The following is a 16068-nucleotide window of genomic DNA, read 5'->3' on the forward strand; positions in this document are numbered from 1 at the left end:
TTTGAGGTCTGTAGAGCTGACTCGCCCAGGACAAAAAAAGTAGATAGGCATCTGTGGAAGATTTAATGAAGACTGACCTTCACAAAAGAGTTTTGGTGCCCCAACCAAGGTGCCCAATGTTGCGACAAGAGTGACGCGGAGCACGTTCATTGTGCTGGTTTCTCCACTGCCCTGCAGTACAAAGAGATTAGTCAAAGCCGTTGCGTTCGCTAGAAGCACTGAAGGTTGTCATTTTAGGTAGAAATTCCGAGTTGACTGAGTTTATTGCTAATTTAAAAATTCAAATTCAGTTTATTTCTGTCAAAAGAATGGACGGGGCTCTAACACAAAGTGGAGCAAGTTCACTTGACAGCGTTCAAGCCTCCCTTTTCATGTGGTACTGTGACGACAGAATTCTACTCTAACAATGTGTACGTTTACATTTTAGAGAACAAGAAGAAATTATACCTTATACCTAAAGAACGAAGTAAAATATGTCACATAATGGCGTTTTCCGGTTAAGCAATTGTAGGTACAATATGCAGGTAAAAAAAAATGTACCACACATCAGATAAGGCAAAAACAAATAGTAATGTTTTGACAGTGCTGATCAATTCTGTGACCTGTTCATTGCGCCCCAAGGAATACATGAAGCTCGGAGATGTTAGTGCGGTTAATTGAGAAGAACTCTACTCTACCGCACTCTACCGGCGCCACCTTGTGACCGAGCCTGATAGCTTGGCGCTTGGCATAGCGTCTTTTTTGTCTCGTATGACAGGGGCTGTTCGGCGATCCTCGTCCCAGCAAACGGCTGGGCTGTGCTGGTTCTTGCTACATTTGCCATTTGGCGGAGGTGCTGGATTCCATCCTATGTACGCTGTCCAGGACGATTTTCTTGACGCCGGTTCACAAACACAGCCGACGCCTGCGAGGCCTGCAACCCGAGTTTGAGCCATTGACAACGCCGGTGCGGCCCATGACGCACACCAAGGGCAGCCAGAAAGGTCAGTACTCCAGCACTGCCCGCCGTTCGTCCTTCTCGTGCCTCGGTTGCCGCCATCCTTCCACGGCTACAGGTTCGAGGATGTAGAACATTGGTTTGCCACTTGTGACCATGTTGCCACGTTCATCCAATGGGACGACGAGCGGAAGCTGTTGAGCGTGTTTTTCGCGCTTCAAGATTCGGCGAAGACGTGGTTTGAGGACTATGAGGCGTCCTTCTCCAACTGAGCAGCCTTCCGCCGTGAGTTCCTCGCCACATTCAGCTCGAGCGAGCGAAAGAAGAACTCTGAAATTGCCCTTCGCTCCACTTCACACCAGTCCATTAGTTGTGGTGGTGAAAATATTTTAATGAATTTGTTAGGTGGTTGTAGCAGCGGTTGGAGCTCTCAGTCCGGAACCTCATTGGCGTCGTGTGCTGTCCGGGCTCTTTCGATTGGTTCTTTTTGACTCGTTTCGTCTGAGCTAGTCAGAGCTGCCTCCAACCACTCCTGCATTGGCTGGTTATTGACAGTGACCGCCTGATTTCGTTGGCAGGCCCATACCGTATGCTACAGATCCGCCTTCTCCCCAAAGAATTTGCATTGTGAGTCAAATGACTCCGGGTCTATTGCGTGTAGTGTTCGTGGATTGTTGCAAGAGTTGGTCTGTAGCTGTCGGAGGTGTAGTTCCTACTCTTTGCCTAGTACCTTAGCCGGCGGAGGATAGACCCGAGGAAATAATCTTAAGTTCTGAAATATATCGTTGTAAGTTAATAGTGGTGTAGGAGGTTCTACGGTATCCGTACCGGGTTCCCGGAGGAGAAATGCTTGCTCAGGCATGTGCGCTCTCATTCCCTAGGATGCCCTGGTGACCTGGTACCCATATTAAGTGTTTATGTGTTGGTTAGTAGCCACGAGTTTAGCTATCTTGCAGGCCTTTAGCTGCTAGCGGTGCGATCCTGCCCCTGAGGTAATTGCGATATGTTCTCTGTGATACTGTAAGAATGTATTCCGAGCTAGTGGTTGTTGAAGCTAAAACAATCGCCACTTCTTCCGTAGCCAATATGTCCTGGCTAGCCAGTCCTAGTCGCTCCATTGTTTTATTTTGGTGCACTACCGCGACGGCCGTCATTCCCTGCTCGGGACCCGCAGCATCGACATAGAGCACGCCCTCGCGCACGCCGTAGTGCCTTTTCATAGCTTCGGCTCGTGCTTGTCGTCTTGACAGGTGAAAATCGGGGTGCATATTCCTGGGTAGTGGAGGTGCCTTGAGTTAACCTCTCCATGAGGCTGGGATGTCGGTTTTGGTGTCCAGCTGTAGGGGGCAATTCATGTTTAAATCACTGAGGACTTCTCGGCCACTCCGAATAGTGGAGAGCCGTACCACCTCCGCCGTGAAGTGTGTCTCTATTAGCTCGTCAATCATGTTGTGCACTCGCAGTCGTAAGAGCCAGACCGTCGATGTCGCAAGAGGGAGGCCCAGTGCCTTCTTGTTGGCGGTTCTGATTATGGCGTCTAGGTTTGGATGTCACGCTTCTTGCGGTGGAGGTAGGGTGTTGCGTAGACGACGCCGCTTACGACGAAAGACTACACGAGTCGCAGAGTATCTTCTTCTCGCATCTTTTATTTCCCCGTCGTTATCCTTGCGATCATCCTGTCGACTTGCTCTCTCACGGGCCGGAGTTTCTGGAGGGTGAAGAGGTTGCTGCAGTTTTTATTCATGTACAGACCCAGTATCTTCAGGGTCTGAACTTTCTTGGTAAGTGAGTTGTCAACGCGGATGTTGATGGTGTCCTGATTATTGCGGTGACGGAGGACTGTGAATTAAGATTTTTCGGGAGAGCAGGTTAGTCCACACGCCAGTGCATAATTTTGAACTGTTGTTGCCGCTGTTTGTAGTTGTTCTTCAATCATTCCCATACTTCCCGTGGTTGTCCAGATGGTTATATCATCAGCGTACAGAGCGTGGCGTATGCCCTGTACCTCATTGAGTAGGGGTGAGAGATTTAGGAGTGCAATGTTGAAGAGAAGTGGGGATAGCACTGCCCCTTGCGGAGTGCCTCTCGTGCCCATCTTCACTTGCGTTGTTTGTTTTGTGCCGGTGCTGATGCTGAGGGTTCTGTCCGTAAGAAAATCGCAGATGTATGAGTACACTGCCTGGCCACAGTTCGTGCTGTGGAGGTTGTTGACGATCATGGAGTGCTTGACGTTGTCAAACGCTCCCTTGAGGTCGAGGGTTAGAAGCGCTCGGTTACTGTTTCTACGTGCGGGATCAATGACTTCGCGTTTGAATTTCAGAAGCACATCACGGGTGGACAAGTGTGCCCTGAATCGAAACATCGTGTGTGTCAGTAGGTCATTGTCCTCAAGATAACGGGAAAGGCGTGCGTGGACTGCCTTTTCCATGAGTTTGCCTGTGCACGACGTGAGGGAGATATGAGGCGCAGGTTTTTGATGCTGATTTTCTTGCCGCGTTTGGGGATGAAGTGTACATTGGTTGTTTTCCATGCTTGTGGAATGGTGCCGGTGCGCCAGCATTCGTTTATGTAATCCGCGAGTTGCTGCAGAGCCTCCTTGCCGAGGTTGGCGAGAGGTTCGTCCGTTATTTTGTCTTGTCCCAGGGCTGCCTTCGTTATCTAGGTATTCGGTGGGTTGCCCCCCGGTACTCCTTATTGCAGGGCTGTGGGTCTCCCACAGTGCAGATATAGCGACGCGTGCGTTCATCCACGAGTTCGTGATCCGTGCGTTGAAAGTTGTGTAGGGCTTGATGCAAATTTCTGTGGTGTTCACTCTTCGCATTCGGAGGGTCAATTAGGCATCGCAGAAGGTTCCACGTAGCATTGGTGTCTAGGCGGCCTTTGAGAGATTCGCACTTTGTTAGCCAGTTGCTGCGAGCGAGGTTTCATGCGTATTCGTCCGCTTGAATAGTAAGCTTGGCTTTTCGATTTCTGAGTTTCCGGTTGTGTCTGTTTTTTCCATCGTTTTATAATACAACGTCTGGCTCCGAAAGGTGTAGAAAATGGTGGTCAACAGCTGGGCGGTCCTCCGTGGTGGCGAGGGATTTTGTGAGATTTTTTTAAAGGTCGAAAACGGAGGCCGCCCAATCTTCGTAGCTGGTTATTTGTTGCGATGTAGCTAGTTTGGTGTATTTCATGAATTTATCCCAGTCTGTAAGTCCGGCTTGCCCTTATGGTTTGCTGTGCTTGTTGCTTTCGAAGATGGTCTGCAGCGCGTAGTAATCACTGCCCAGGGTCTCTCCCGTATTGAGCCACTCATAGTTACGGGAATAGTTACGGTCGGAGGAAGTATGCCGCGTTTTTGTGTTGCCGACTGGCGTCGGGTGCTGCGAGTCCGTGAGTCGGGGCAGGGCTATATCAGCGATGGCGTTTGCTCATTTTATGCCGTTCGCGTCTTCCCTCGGATATCTCCATAGGGGGCTAGAAGCATTAAAGCCACCAACTACAGCAAGGCGAGCCTTTTCGGCTTCTCTTAGTGCTTTAAGAAAGATCACATCGAAGGCTACGCGGTGCTGTTTGGGGCGACTATATATTTATTTATTTATTTATTTTATTTATTTATTTACAAAATACTGCAGCCCGAGGGCCAAGCAGAGTGGGCAATAAACAACAGCCAAAGATCACACCAAACTTCAAAAAAAAAGAAATAAAACAGACAAACACTACAAAACACCTGAATGATCAACATAAAGGCAGTCAAAAGTAAAAGGTTGCTGTATGAACAACATTGTCAAAAAGAAAAAAAAACTGGAAGAAATATTATAAAACACCAGACATAGGATTACAAACAGAACTCAGATGATAGGGGACAAGCGTTCTTCAAAATCATGAACATTACACGCGGAAAAGACGAGAGCTGGCAAGCTGTTCCACTGAGCGATAGTGCGAACAAAAAAAGAGTTTTTAAACAGGTTTGTACGGGCAAAGAACGGCGTAAGGCTGTGGTCATGAACGTTCCTAGTGTGCCGGGTTAAGCGTGGGGGCAGGTAGTCCTTGGAAGAGAAATTAAACTGTTGGTGATAAAGTGAAAAAAGAAATTTTAACCTAGCGAGTGCTCTTCTTTTTTCCAAGGATGGAATATTATTTACAGACATGATGGCGGACGGTGAAGCATTCCGATGATAACTGTTGAAAATGAACCGGATTGCTTTTCTTTGTATCATCTCTAGTGAATGTATATCTTTTTTGAGAAATGGATCCCATGACACACTAGCATATTCAAGTTTAGGTCGAATGTACGTGTTGTATGCTAATAGCTTCACGGACTGTGGGGAAGACTTTAATTTGTGGCGGAGAAAGCCAAGTTTCCTTGCAGCAGCAGCGCAAATTTTGTCGACGTGACTAGTCCAACTAAGGTGCTTATTTAATGTTATGCCGAGGTACTTGTAGTTGTCAACTTGCAGTAGGTATACGTGGTTCAGTGTGTATGTAAACTGGAAGGGATTCTTCTTTTTCGTGACCCGTAGGAGAACAGTTTTATCAGTATTTACTTCCATTAACCATTCCGCGCACCAATCTGCAACTGCATTAAGGTTTATCTGTAAGCGTGCTTGATCCTGGTTACTATTAATAGACTTAAAGAGAATGCAGTCATCTGCGAATAACCTAATACTTATAATACTAATATGTAGTATATAGGTGCCTTTGCTGTTTCTGTGCTGTGGCAGTAGCTTTATGAATGTATATTCAATGTCGCTGTCTAGATTAAGGTCTACAATGGTTGCCGTGCACGATTTATGGACCAAGTTGCATGTCGAGGGATTTTTTTGATGTGTTGAGTATACTCTGATTTTAACCTCCATATCCACTTCGTGCAGGGCGGCGTATGGGCATGAGAGTCTATGTATTTTTATAATGTCTCCCTCTTCCGTTTTAGACCCCTGCGGTTCCACTGTAGGATGGTAAGTTTGTGGCTAGGTTGTGGTGCCATGCTGAGGGTTAGAAACGTGGGTCTCTTCATGTGGAGCGCCCTCAGGTTGTTGATCACTCAGTGCTAAGTAGACGACGAGTTCCCATTTTACCCTGTAGCTTTGTGCGCTTGTTTTGAAATCATGTGATAATTCCTGAAATTTGCGGTCAATTCTATTCTCCTGCGCTTCTGTCCTGATTACAACTGGTTCGAGGTTTTCCATCTCGAGTTTAATAACTGATTCGAACATGTTTTTGATTGTGGTCTCAATCATAATTTGTAATTTATTTTCAATGAGCTCCTGAATTGTGTTTTCCAGGCGAGTGATGCGTTCCTGGGTTTGGGGGGTGTTCTGTATATTGCGGCTTTGGTGCCTGCAGTGGTGGTGCCTGCGGAGTTGGTGCCTGGTGTGGTGCGTCGGGTGGAGTTTCTTGCCTCTCGAGGATGCTAGTGTCTAATTAGTGTGGAAACTTAGGGGGTAGCTCTGCGTTATCTTCTTCCATCGGACATACCTGTTGCGACGATAGAGGTAATGTATTGTTTGGATTGACTGCAATGTCTAATTGCTATTTCAACTTATTATTTTCTGATTTTAGTCGTTTGTAAGCCAACGCTTCGGGGGAGGAGGCAGTTACATCTGCCCAGCCCACATTGGTGACGTTGCGCTGCTCCTTGTTATGGGGTCCTGTTGTCTTCTCGGCTGGACGGCTGCTGTTGTGGTGCGACACCTTATCGGTAGTCCCAGGTCCTTTGCTTGAAGAGCGTGAACCGGGTGCTACTGAGTGGTTGCTGGAGGACTGGGCCTTGTGGGTCAGTCGGTCTGCGCTGCTCGATGAGCCTCTACTGCTCAACCGGTTGCGAAGCCTGGACCTGGACTGGTGGTTGACTTGTCCTGTCTTGGGCTTGGTTAGTTTTTGATGTTCGGTACTTGTACTTGCATTTATGCGACCCCATGGTATGGGGACCTTTTTTTTTCAATCATTCATTTATTTATTGGTCTTTGTTGCTTTTCAAATGTACGCAAACACTGCCCGGACCCATAGCCAACGGCTAGTAACGGGTCCAGTAGAAAAAAAGTATACAAGCATGCAGGCAACAATATACCAAAATGAAGACAGTAAGGTAGTATAAAGAAGGCTATACATCACTCTCAACACTTGTAAGAGCATCAACAAAAGAAACACATGTATTACAGGTTATATAAACTAAAAACTTACAGATCAAATAAAACGCGTAGAACTTACACAAAAATTAAGGCATTACAAAAAGCTAGGGGAAAATCGCTGTTAAGTATTTACAAAGCATCCCAAGGGCACAACACCACGAGAAGAGGATAAAATGATTTGAGTGCACACTTTTTAATCACAAAAACATTTTTAGAATAGAAGCAAATGTATAAATCTATAAATAAATCAAGGTATCAGGATTCGGCTATATGTAAATAATATCACGCAAATATCTAAGACGACTAGTAAAAAAGGAAAGTATGAACTCAAAGTGTGTCATTCTTTTTAAGGTAATAATTTTTTATTCCAATGGAGAAGTTGTAGGCAGTCTTCAGGTCATGTGGTAGATTATTCCAAATTTTTACGCTCGTAAACTCTAGGAGACGCTGTCCATATACATTTATTTTCACTAACAAGTTAAAATTGTCGTACGTGCGGCTCCGTGTTGGAAGTGGCGGGATGTTAAAAATTGATATATAAAACGGAAGGTTGTGATACTTTTTCTAATCTACATTAACGATCTTCCCTCTAACGTCAACTCGAACATTCGATTATTTGCCGACGATTGTGTTATCTACCGCCCTATTACCAACAGAACTGACTCTGACACCCTCCAAACTGATATAACCCAAATCGAAACTTGGTGCAAGCACTTGCTAATGTCCCTTAATATTACTAAAACATGTATGATTTCTTTTCATCGCAGGCAATCCCATATTCCCTCAAAATATGTTCTTTTCGGTTCTGAAGTATCATCTGTTCTGTCCTGTAAGTATCTTGGCATCACTTTAACTCATACCCTAACATGGATTTCGCATATCACGAACATCGCTAACGACGCTTACCGCACCCTCGGCTTCCTACGTCGAAATCTTCGTTTTGCTACCCCTTCTATCAAATTATTAGCTTATAAAACATTCGTCCGACCTAAACTAGAATTCGCATCAGCAGTATGGGATCCTCATCAATCTAACCTTTCTATAATCCTTGAAAAAGTTCAAAACCGCGCTATCCGTTTTCTTTATTGTGACTACTCTTACTATACTAGTGTGTCCTCTTTAAAATCCAGAGCATCCTTGCCTAACCTTGAAACTAGAAGAAAAATATCTCGACTATGCCTATTCCACAAGTTTTATCATTCACCTTTAGGATCATCTATCATATCAACAGCTCATCGTCCTTCTAGCCGCAACAACCACATCAAGACCGTATACCCACCCGCTGCAAGAACTACATCTCATTTCCGTTCTTTTTTTGTCATATCATCTCGGGACTGGAACGATCTGCCGCCGGAAGCCGTACTCATCGTCAACTGCATCGACTTCAAGAAAAAGATTGAAGCCATCTTTATGTAATCAGTAATCTTTATGTATCATGTAATCTTTATGTATTTTGTAATCTTTATGTGTTTTGTAATCTTTATGTACTCTGTAATCTTTATATAATCTGCACGTAATCCGCCCATCCCTCATGTAATGCCCCACAACAGGGGCCTTTGAGGTAATAAATAAATAAATAAATAATTAAGTATGTACTATGTGTCCAGCCCCACGACTCGATGCAATATGAAAGGTGAGTATGTATTAATGTGAGGTATAGGACGCGCAGGATATTGATATCAAAGTCTTCGCGCGTCTGGAGAAGAGCATAACAACCGGATGCCATATTAGTGCAAGTCGCCTCAATATGATGTTGCCAGTGTAAATGTTTATCCAGTGTGACAACAAGGTATGTAAAAGTATTTGTTCACTCAAGCTGGGTCTGGTTAATAGGTAATGTACAATCAGTTGAAAGAATTGATTTTTTCTTTGAATGGAACAGTATGTATTTAGTTTTCTTAGCATTGATTGTTAATTTGTTTGTGAGAAACCAGTCAGAGATTTTTTTCCAGTTCTGTATTTTCTATGCTTTCATGTTCGACCGTATGCTGAGCAGTAACTACAATGGCAGTGTCATCAGCATACATGATGGCTTTGGATGAAGTTAATACCTTGGGCAGATCATATACGTACAGTAAAAAGAGAAGCGGACCAAGAGTAGACCCCTGTGGAACCCCTTTGTGTAGGCGCTGAATTGATGTTGATAAAGATTTCATTGAAACAATTTGTTGGCGGTTTGTGAGGTAGCTAGAGAAAAAGTAAAGCACCTTATCGCGAAATCCATATACTTTTAGTTTATTTAGCATAATGTCATGGTTAACTGTGTCGAAGGCTTTTTTAATGTCCAGAAAGATAACTGCTGCTAATCTGTTATTGTGTAAAGCATCATTAATTGCCTGGGTAAGAGTGATGACTGCTGAGCTGGTGGAGTACTGTGGGCGAAATCCGTGCTGCTCTGGGCATATAATGTTATATTTCTCAAGGAACTGATGAATACGTTTGTAAAGAATTTTTTCGAATATGGTATTAGTAACACTATGTACAGAGATAGGTCTGTAACTTGAATGGTCAGAAGAGTCGCCGTCCTTCACTCGGAAGATCACTGCTAGTACTTACATCAGGGAGTTTAGATGCTAGATCAGGGCCAACTTTGGTGAAAAATGTATTAAAGTCTTCAACTGTCTGCTCAGTCGCATTGGAGGGAAGTATGGAACGTTTTTTAAAGTTATGTGTCACCTTATTTACAGTTTCCCACATTTCCTTTGAATTCCCAGTGGCGGCTTTAATTCGCGTGCAAAATATTCCTTTTTGAGGGCTCTCATTAACGACACTGATTTATTACGTGCGCATTTGAGCTGGTACAAGTAGTACTGGTTACTTCTACGATGTAGCCATTTGTGATACCAATAGTCCTTCTTTAACACGTTCAAAATTTATTCACGGACAAATTGGCTTGTAACGCTTTGAGGCTGTTTTACTTCGGCTACTGTTTTTATTAGATCCACAAGGGTGGTAATCAGGTTAGAGAACTCTATATTAATATCTTCATGATAGATTAGGTCAGTATTGAGTAATAACAACTTTTTGCGGAATGATTCATAATCTAGCTTTGTGTCAGTTCTCGATTTATTCTCTTTTATTGCAGGAGGTGTGTCTACGTTAACGAAAATCGGCAAGTGATCCGAAATTGGGGTTTGATATACGCCTGCTTGTGCGCCTGTGTCAATATTTGTCAGTGCATGACCGATAGATGTTGCCGAAAAAGTGGTTATGCGCGTCGAAGAATTAATCAAATTGCGAAAGTTGTATGACTGAAGTAGATATGTATAATCCATGGTGTTCGTAGAAAGTCTGTCAATATTAACATCTCCAACGATTATAACTTCATTTTTGTAGTTGTGACAAGATTATTTCCAATTTGTCAAAAAACATGGTAAGACTTGAGCTCGGGGGTCGGTAAACTACGCCCACTACTAGTCCCCATTCAAGTTTCAGAAATAGGGCTTCAAGTTCGGGCGAACAAGATGAAAGTGATAAGATAGTGTAATGCAGGCTATCTGTAACAAACATCGCCACACCGCCACCACGAAACTGCGAGTTCCGTGGCTGTGATAATGTCGTGTAACCAGGAAATGTTATGTTTTCGTTCTTTTTCAGCCACGTTTCCGAGGTCGCTATGATTTCAAAAGACTCCCCCTGTTCAACGATAAACGAAAGTAGGGGGCTTAGGTTTTTGTTGAGACTGCGAACATTACTATGAAGCATGGATATTGTCACGTTGTAGTGACGGCAGTCCAGCGGTCAGGAAGACACCAGAAAGACTTGCAAACGAAGCTCTTTATTTGGGCTGACTTGCGCCCGCAAAAGAACTGAATCAATCGGTGGCGGCGTAAGCAACAAGCGTGCTCGTCAATCGTCGAACTACGAATGCCCACTGCTCGCGGCATCGTTCAATTTAAAGCCGGAAAGGAAACTTCGAGATAACAGGCCGAGATCATCTAGAGTAATCTGGAAACACGTGATGCAGCTGTTCATGGCTGTGAACAATCGAGATTAGACCGGTCGCTTCTCGCGTCACGAACAAAAATGATAACACCCCTTTTCTGCGGCCTTGTGCGAACGAACGGACGCTACAATGATACGTGGCAATATGTTTGTTCTGGAAGCCATTATGAGCTAAAGTCAGGGGGATCATTGCTGTGTGCTTGTGTCCCATGGGCACGGGTTATTCTTTCTAGATCTGATTCGCAGGTCACATGAACCACCTTCGATTTTTCTGCTTTCCTCATCAATATTTTCCCTTCAGACACCCAAGCAAACTTCCAGCCGACATCGCACTTGGTTTGGATTGCTTTCCCCAACAGTATCTTATTTTCTGGGCACAAGTGTTCATTGAAAAATACAGGATCAGTTCCTTCAAACCCAAGCATTGATGCGTTTAGTCGTGTCTTTTTTGCAGCAGCAAGAAATTTGTCTCGCTTGGTCCTTGAGGCAAACCGTACAATCACATTTGATGGTCCTTTAGCCTTAGTAGCTACACGATGTGCAACCTCTATGGCATGGCTAGGTAGTTCTGTAGACAAGCATGAAGCGACTGTTTCAACAACCTTGTTGAGGTCCTCGCTTTCAGCAACAGGTATGCCCTTCAGTTCGAGGTTGTTTTTCCTACTGTACTGTTTAGTTCAATTAGTTCCTTCTTGGTTTCAGCGAGTTCCTTACTTAGAATCCGGTTCTCTTTCTGACATTCAAGGCCGAGTTTTTTTGCATCGTCAAGTTCTCTACGGAAAGTCTGAACTTCAGTTTTGAATTCTTCGAAGTTTTCATTCATAAAGTCCATTCCTGTTCTGACCGAGGTAAGTTCCGCTTGAATGGCAGTATTTGATGACTACAACTGTTTTACTTCATCCTTTAGTTCAGTCATGACTTCCACGAACCTAGAAGTCATATCTGTTAGAACTCTATTTCTTTTATACTGTTTGGTCTTTTTTCAGCTAAAGTGTTTGCAAGTACGGCTATAGGATCACTTTTGCCTTCCATTATAACAGGGTGTATCTCTCACGGCCAATTCGAACAAGGACAATAACACTTGGAATTTCGCAGCAGCCCGGCAGCCACACAAAACACATATTGCCGCGAGTCTTTGTAGCGTTTGTTTGTTGTGTTTATTTGTTCATGCTTCAAGGCTGCCGGTACACCGCTTTATCGCTTCGTTTGTGACGCAAGACGCGCCTAGAATTATCTCGATGGATCGCATCCGGACGGAGCCGACTCTAGTTTGTGCCAGAATATTCTAGGAACTTCTAAAGCTTTATCTCGAAGATTCGCTATCGGCTTTAAAAAGAGCACGGCCGACAGCGGCGGGCATTCGTAGTTCGACGACCGCCGAGCACGCTTGTTGCTGTCGCCCGAGCTCGTCCAGAACCAGCGAAGGTTTTCGGCGCTGGCTTCCTGAGAAGTTTCGACAAGTGCAGGCGGGCCCCGAATCAACTGCGACACCGAGGTTCCGCAACCAGCCTCCCAGCCCAGGCGCCGTGCCTTTGCCGGTGCTCGGGCAACTTCGGGACCTTCGTTCAAGCAGCAGCCCAGTCGGCCGCCCGTGACGTCATGGGAGGCCCGGGACCTGCTGCCCTTCCGGTGTTCCGTGCGCCGCCCCCAAAGGCGCACTGTTTTTCGTTCACAGTTACTTCCGACGCGACAGCTAACGACATCGTCGACGGCATCGAGTCGGCTGTCGGCCCGATGTCACAAAATTCGGCGCATGTTGGAAACAAAGAAAAACCACCGCGCGCAGGGCGTCTCGCCGGCGCGAGCCCAACGGGAGAGAGGGAAAGCCCCCGCCGAGCACGTGCCTCTCTCTCCCCTCCACCACCGCTCACGGCCACGGCATGCGCCGAAGGAATGAGTCATCCCCGCCGATCTCTCTAGAACGTGCGAGTCGTTTCTTCTGTTAACCGGGGGAAGAGGGGGAAGCCTTGCGTGCGCTAAGACATGTCCCCCTCCTCTGCACTCGGACGTCGGCTACGCCGCCGCGACGGCACCACGCTAGAACACGCTGGAACCTTCGCGAAACGACTCCTGACTTTAACCAATGAGGACGCGCGGCCGGCGAGAGAAAGGAAGGGAAACTATACGGGAGATACTGCGTGTATGTGCGCGCCTACTTTGGCGCGTACAACAAACAGACATGAGAGCGAGCCTATAAAAAAGGACGTTGCCCGCTATCAAGTCACACCGGACCGCCGTTTAAGCTTCATCGAAGCGCGCCCGTTCGACTCCCGGGAAAACACCACTCGGCCAGCATCGGACCAACGAGGCAACGTTCGCCATTCTGCGGGACGGCATCGTCGTGGAACTCTGGTCATCGGACTGCCGCAGTGCCCGGTGAACAAATTGTGTTTTGTTTGTTTACCTCTCTCTCGTGTGTTAGTGCACTTTAGGTGCAATATTTCCTTTGAGTATTGTATTCTCTCTCGAGTTTAACTTTGCACGAGTTGCATTGTGTTATTAATAACTTTGTATGTAGTTGTACTAGTGATTGTGTAATCCTCTGTATCGTCTCATTGCTGTATAAACTTTGTTTTGTTTTGTGAACCTTTGGCTCCGACCCATTCTCTGGCTTGCGACCAGCGAAAGCTGGGCACCGAACGCCCAAAAACCTCTTGTCACTTGGTGGCTGGTCTCCGCTGAGCTTGCCACGCTGAGTCGAGGGCATCTCCTTCGAGTCCGAGACCGCTACCCCCACACGCTCTAAGGGTGTCTGGGAGCTTCCCACGTAAAAGTGCGCGAAGTGAAGGTGCCAATATATTCTGGCGTCCGCGACAGGACGTTTGGTGTTTGCAAGCACAGAGAACGGAGAAAGAGTCGGAAGGAGTTTACGAAGAGGTCATAAACGAGTGTTAGCAGCAGAGCGATATTGTGAGGTGCAGCGCTGAGGCGGTTAGTGCGGTTCACCGTGTAAAGGTATTCATTGCCTTTAATGTAGATTTCGGTCTCCAAATATGAGCTTCAAGGAGCTAAAGGAGCTAATAGAGGTCGGTCTCCAGATGGGGATGACCGGAGAGGAACTGCGAGAATGGGTGGACCAGGAAAGAGAGAGGGCTCGAGAAGAAAGAGAGAAAGAACGACAGCGTGCTAGAGAAGCTGCTGAGAAAGAGAGGCAAAGGAAACGTGAAGAAGCCGAAAGGGCTTTTGAAAGATAGATGGCAATCCTTCAGAGGAAGCTTGCTGAAATGCGGCGTTCGAGGAACGTCGGGGAGCCAGTGGAGCTTAATGCCGCGGATATCGGGCGGAAGAGCGGAGAGATTGGGTCTCTAGCAACCACACAAGAGGTTGTAACTAACTCCACTAGTGAGAGTGAGGTTGTGGAACAGCCTGTTCCTACAACTGAAAGCACAGAGAGTGAAGAACAGAACGAAGTGTCGCTTCCTCTAGAAATTGATAGTGTAGCTACTACCGAGGTGGTAGGCACTGAGGTGAAGGCCAATCTGACGCGTCAGTCAGAGGGGACCCTAGAGCAGCCGCCTGAGGACGAAGAAGCAGTTGAGATCTATATGGAGGAGTCCGAGTGCTACACCTCTGAGTCCGGCAGTGAAGACCACGAGAAAGAGTGGTTAAATGGCATTCAAATCAAATCAAATCAAAAATTTATTTTCAACATTGATACAATGTTGATGGCTTCCGTGACAAAAAGCTGTGAGGACAGCTTGACTAGGTCAGGGAACCAGTTTGGCAGCAGCGACTTCATATACACTTCAATAATTCAAATACAAATGAAATGTGCAACAGAATACATACATTGTCTTACTTACTGAGTACAATAGTTAAAATGCAAGTGAATATTGTAATGGAATACACGGACTTCATTCATCAACTTAACTACGCCACAAAAGAACAATGTGCCCTACAATAAAACTACGCAACAAACGAATAAAAATTAGTACCATAAAGCGTTTTACACATGAGATCCCGATGAGAAGGCAAACACACACACTCACTCTGTATGCCCAATTTCACAATTACCACTCAAAATCATAAAACAGTCTTAGAAAATTGCCCAGAAACAAACATGCTGCGCAATGCGGTGCGCGTTAGGGCAATGGAACCAGAAAATTGTGTTTTAATCTTGTTTAATAGAAATGGTACGTTGTACGTTAATGTTTGCAGAAGATAATTAGTGCGTGGCCGCGGTACAAACCATTCCTCAGACGCTCTGGTTCGATATGTGCGAGTTTGCAAAGTAAGAGTACACAGCTCCTTCAGGAACTGCTGGTAAGATACACTTGAGAAGTACAGCAGGTATAGTAGACGGTAATCGTAAATCTGTTGTATACTGACCAACTTGAACTGAGTAAAGAGGTCATGAGTGTGGTGAAAGTATGAAACATTAGCAATGCAACGAACAGCTTTCTTTTCGAGCCTATGTAGTATAGTTATGTTTTTATTAGTAGTCGTGGCCCAAATTAACGTGCAGTAGTTAATGTGGGACCGAAAGACGGAGTGAAAAACTTGAAGTTTAATGTTAGTTGGAAAAATATCTCGAGATCGACGTATTAAGCCAACAGCGGAAGAGAGTTTTTTCACCAGTTGCTGTATATGCGCATCCCAAGTCATACGGTGCGATAGTACCACTCCTAAAACCTTGTGCTCTTTGACTATATCGATTGTAGAGCTGCCCAAGCGGAGCCCGCCAATCAAACTTACTGGTTTGTTTTTTGAAGCAAACAGAATGGCTTTTGATTTTTTAGGATTTATTCTTAAACAGTTTTTGCTCGACCAATCAAGCAATTTGCAGAGAGTTTCATTAGCGGTATGCAGTAGGTGAAAACTATTATCTGATGTGAAAAACAAGCTGGTATCATCAGCGTACAAAACAAACTTGACATGCTTATCAATACGAACCACATCGTTCACATAGATATTAAACAAAAACGGTCCCAAAACGCTGCCTTGAGGGACGCCGCATGGTATTTCTTTAAAGGACGACAGACTGCCATCGATAACTACCGACTGCATGCGTGTTGCAAGGTATAACTTTAAGAGTGAATGGGGTATGCCCCGAATGCCATAGTGATACAGTTT

General features: G+C 45.4%; 1 protein-coding gene and 1 pseudogene across 2 annotated transcripts in view; both read right to left on the reverse strand.

Annotated features, from left to right (window-relative positions):
- LOC149360919 (uncharacterized) overlaps nucleotides 1-16068 on the reverse strand; it is a 72261-nt gene that overhangs the window by 18166 nt on the left and 38027 nt on the right. For both annotated transcript variants that reach the window (XM_089569419.1, XM_089569418.1), the window contains exon 2: nucleotides 78-171. In XM_089569419.1, the coding sequence (XP_089425545.1) occupies nucleotides 78-150 (73 nt within the window). In that variant the 5' untranslated portion in view covers nucleotides 151-171. The remainder of the gene's footprint in view (nucleotides 1-77; nucleotides 172-16068) is intronic.
- LOC149360920 (uncharacterized) overlaps nucleotides 985-16068 on the reverse strand; it is an 83856-nt pseudogene continuing 68772 nt past the window's right edge.

The sequence above is a fragment of the Amblyomma mixtum genome, chromosome 2 (assembly GCF_055824585.1).
Source record: "Amblyomma mixtum isolate Tamu chromosome 2, ASM5582458v1, whole genome shotgun sequence".
NCBI lineage: Eukaryota > Metazoa > Arthropoda > Arachnida > Ixodida > Ixodidae > Amblyomma > Amblyomma mixtum.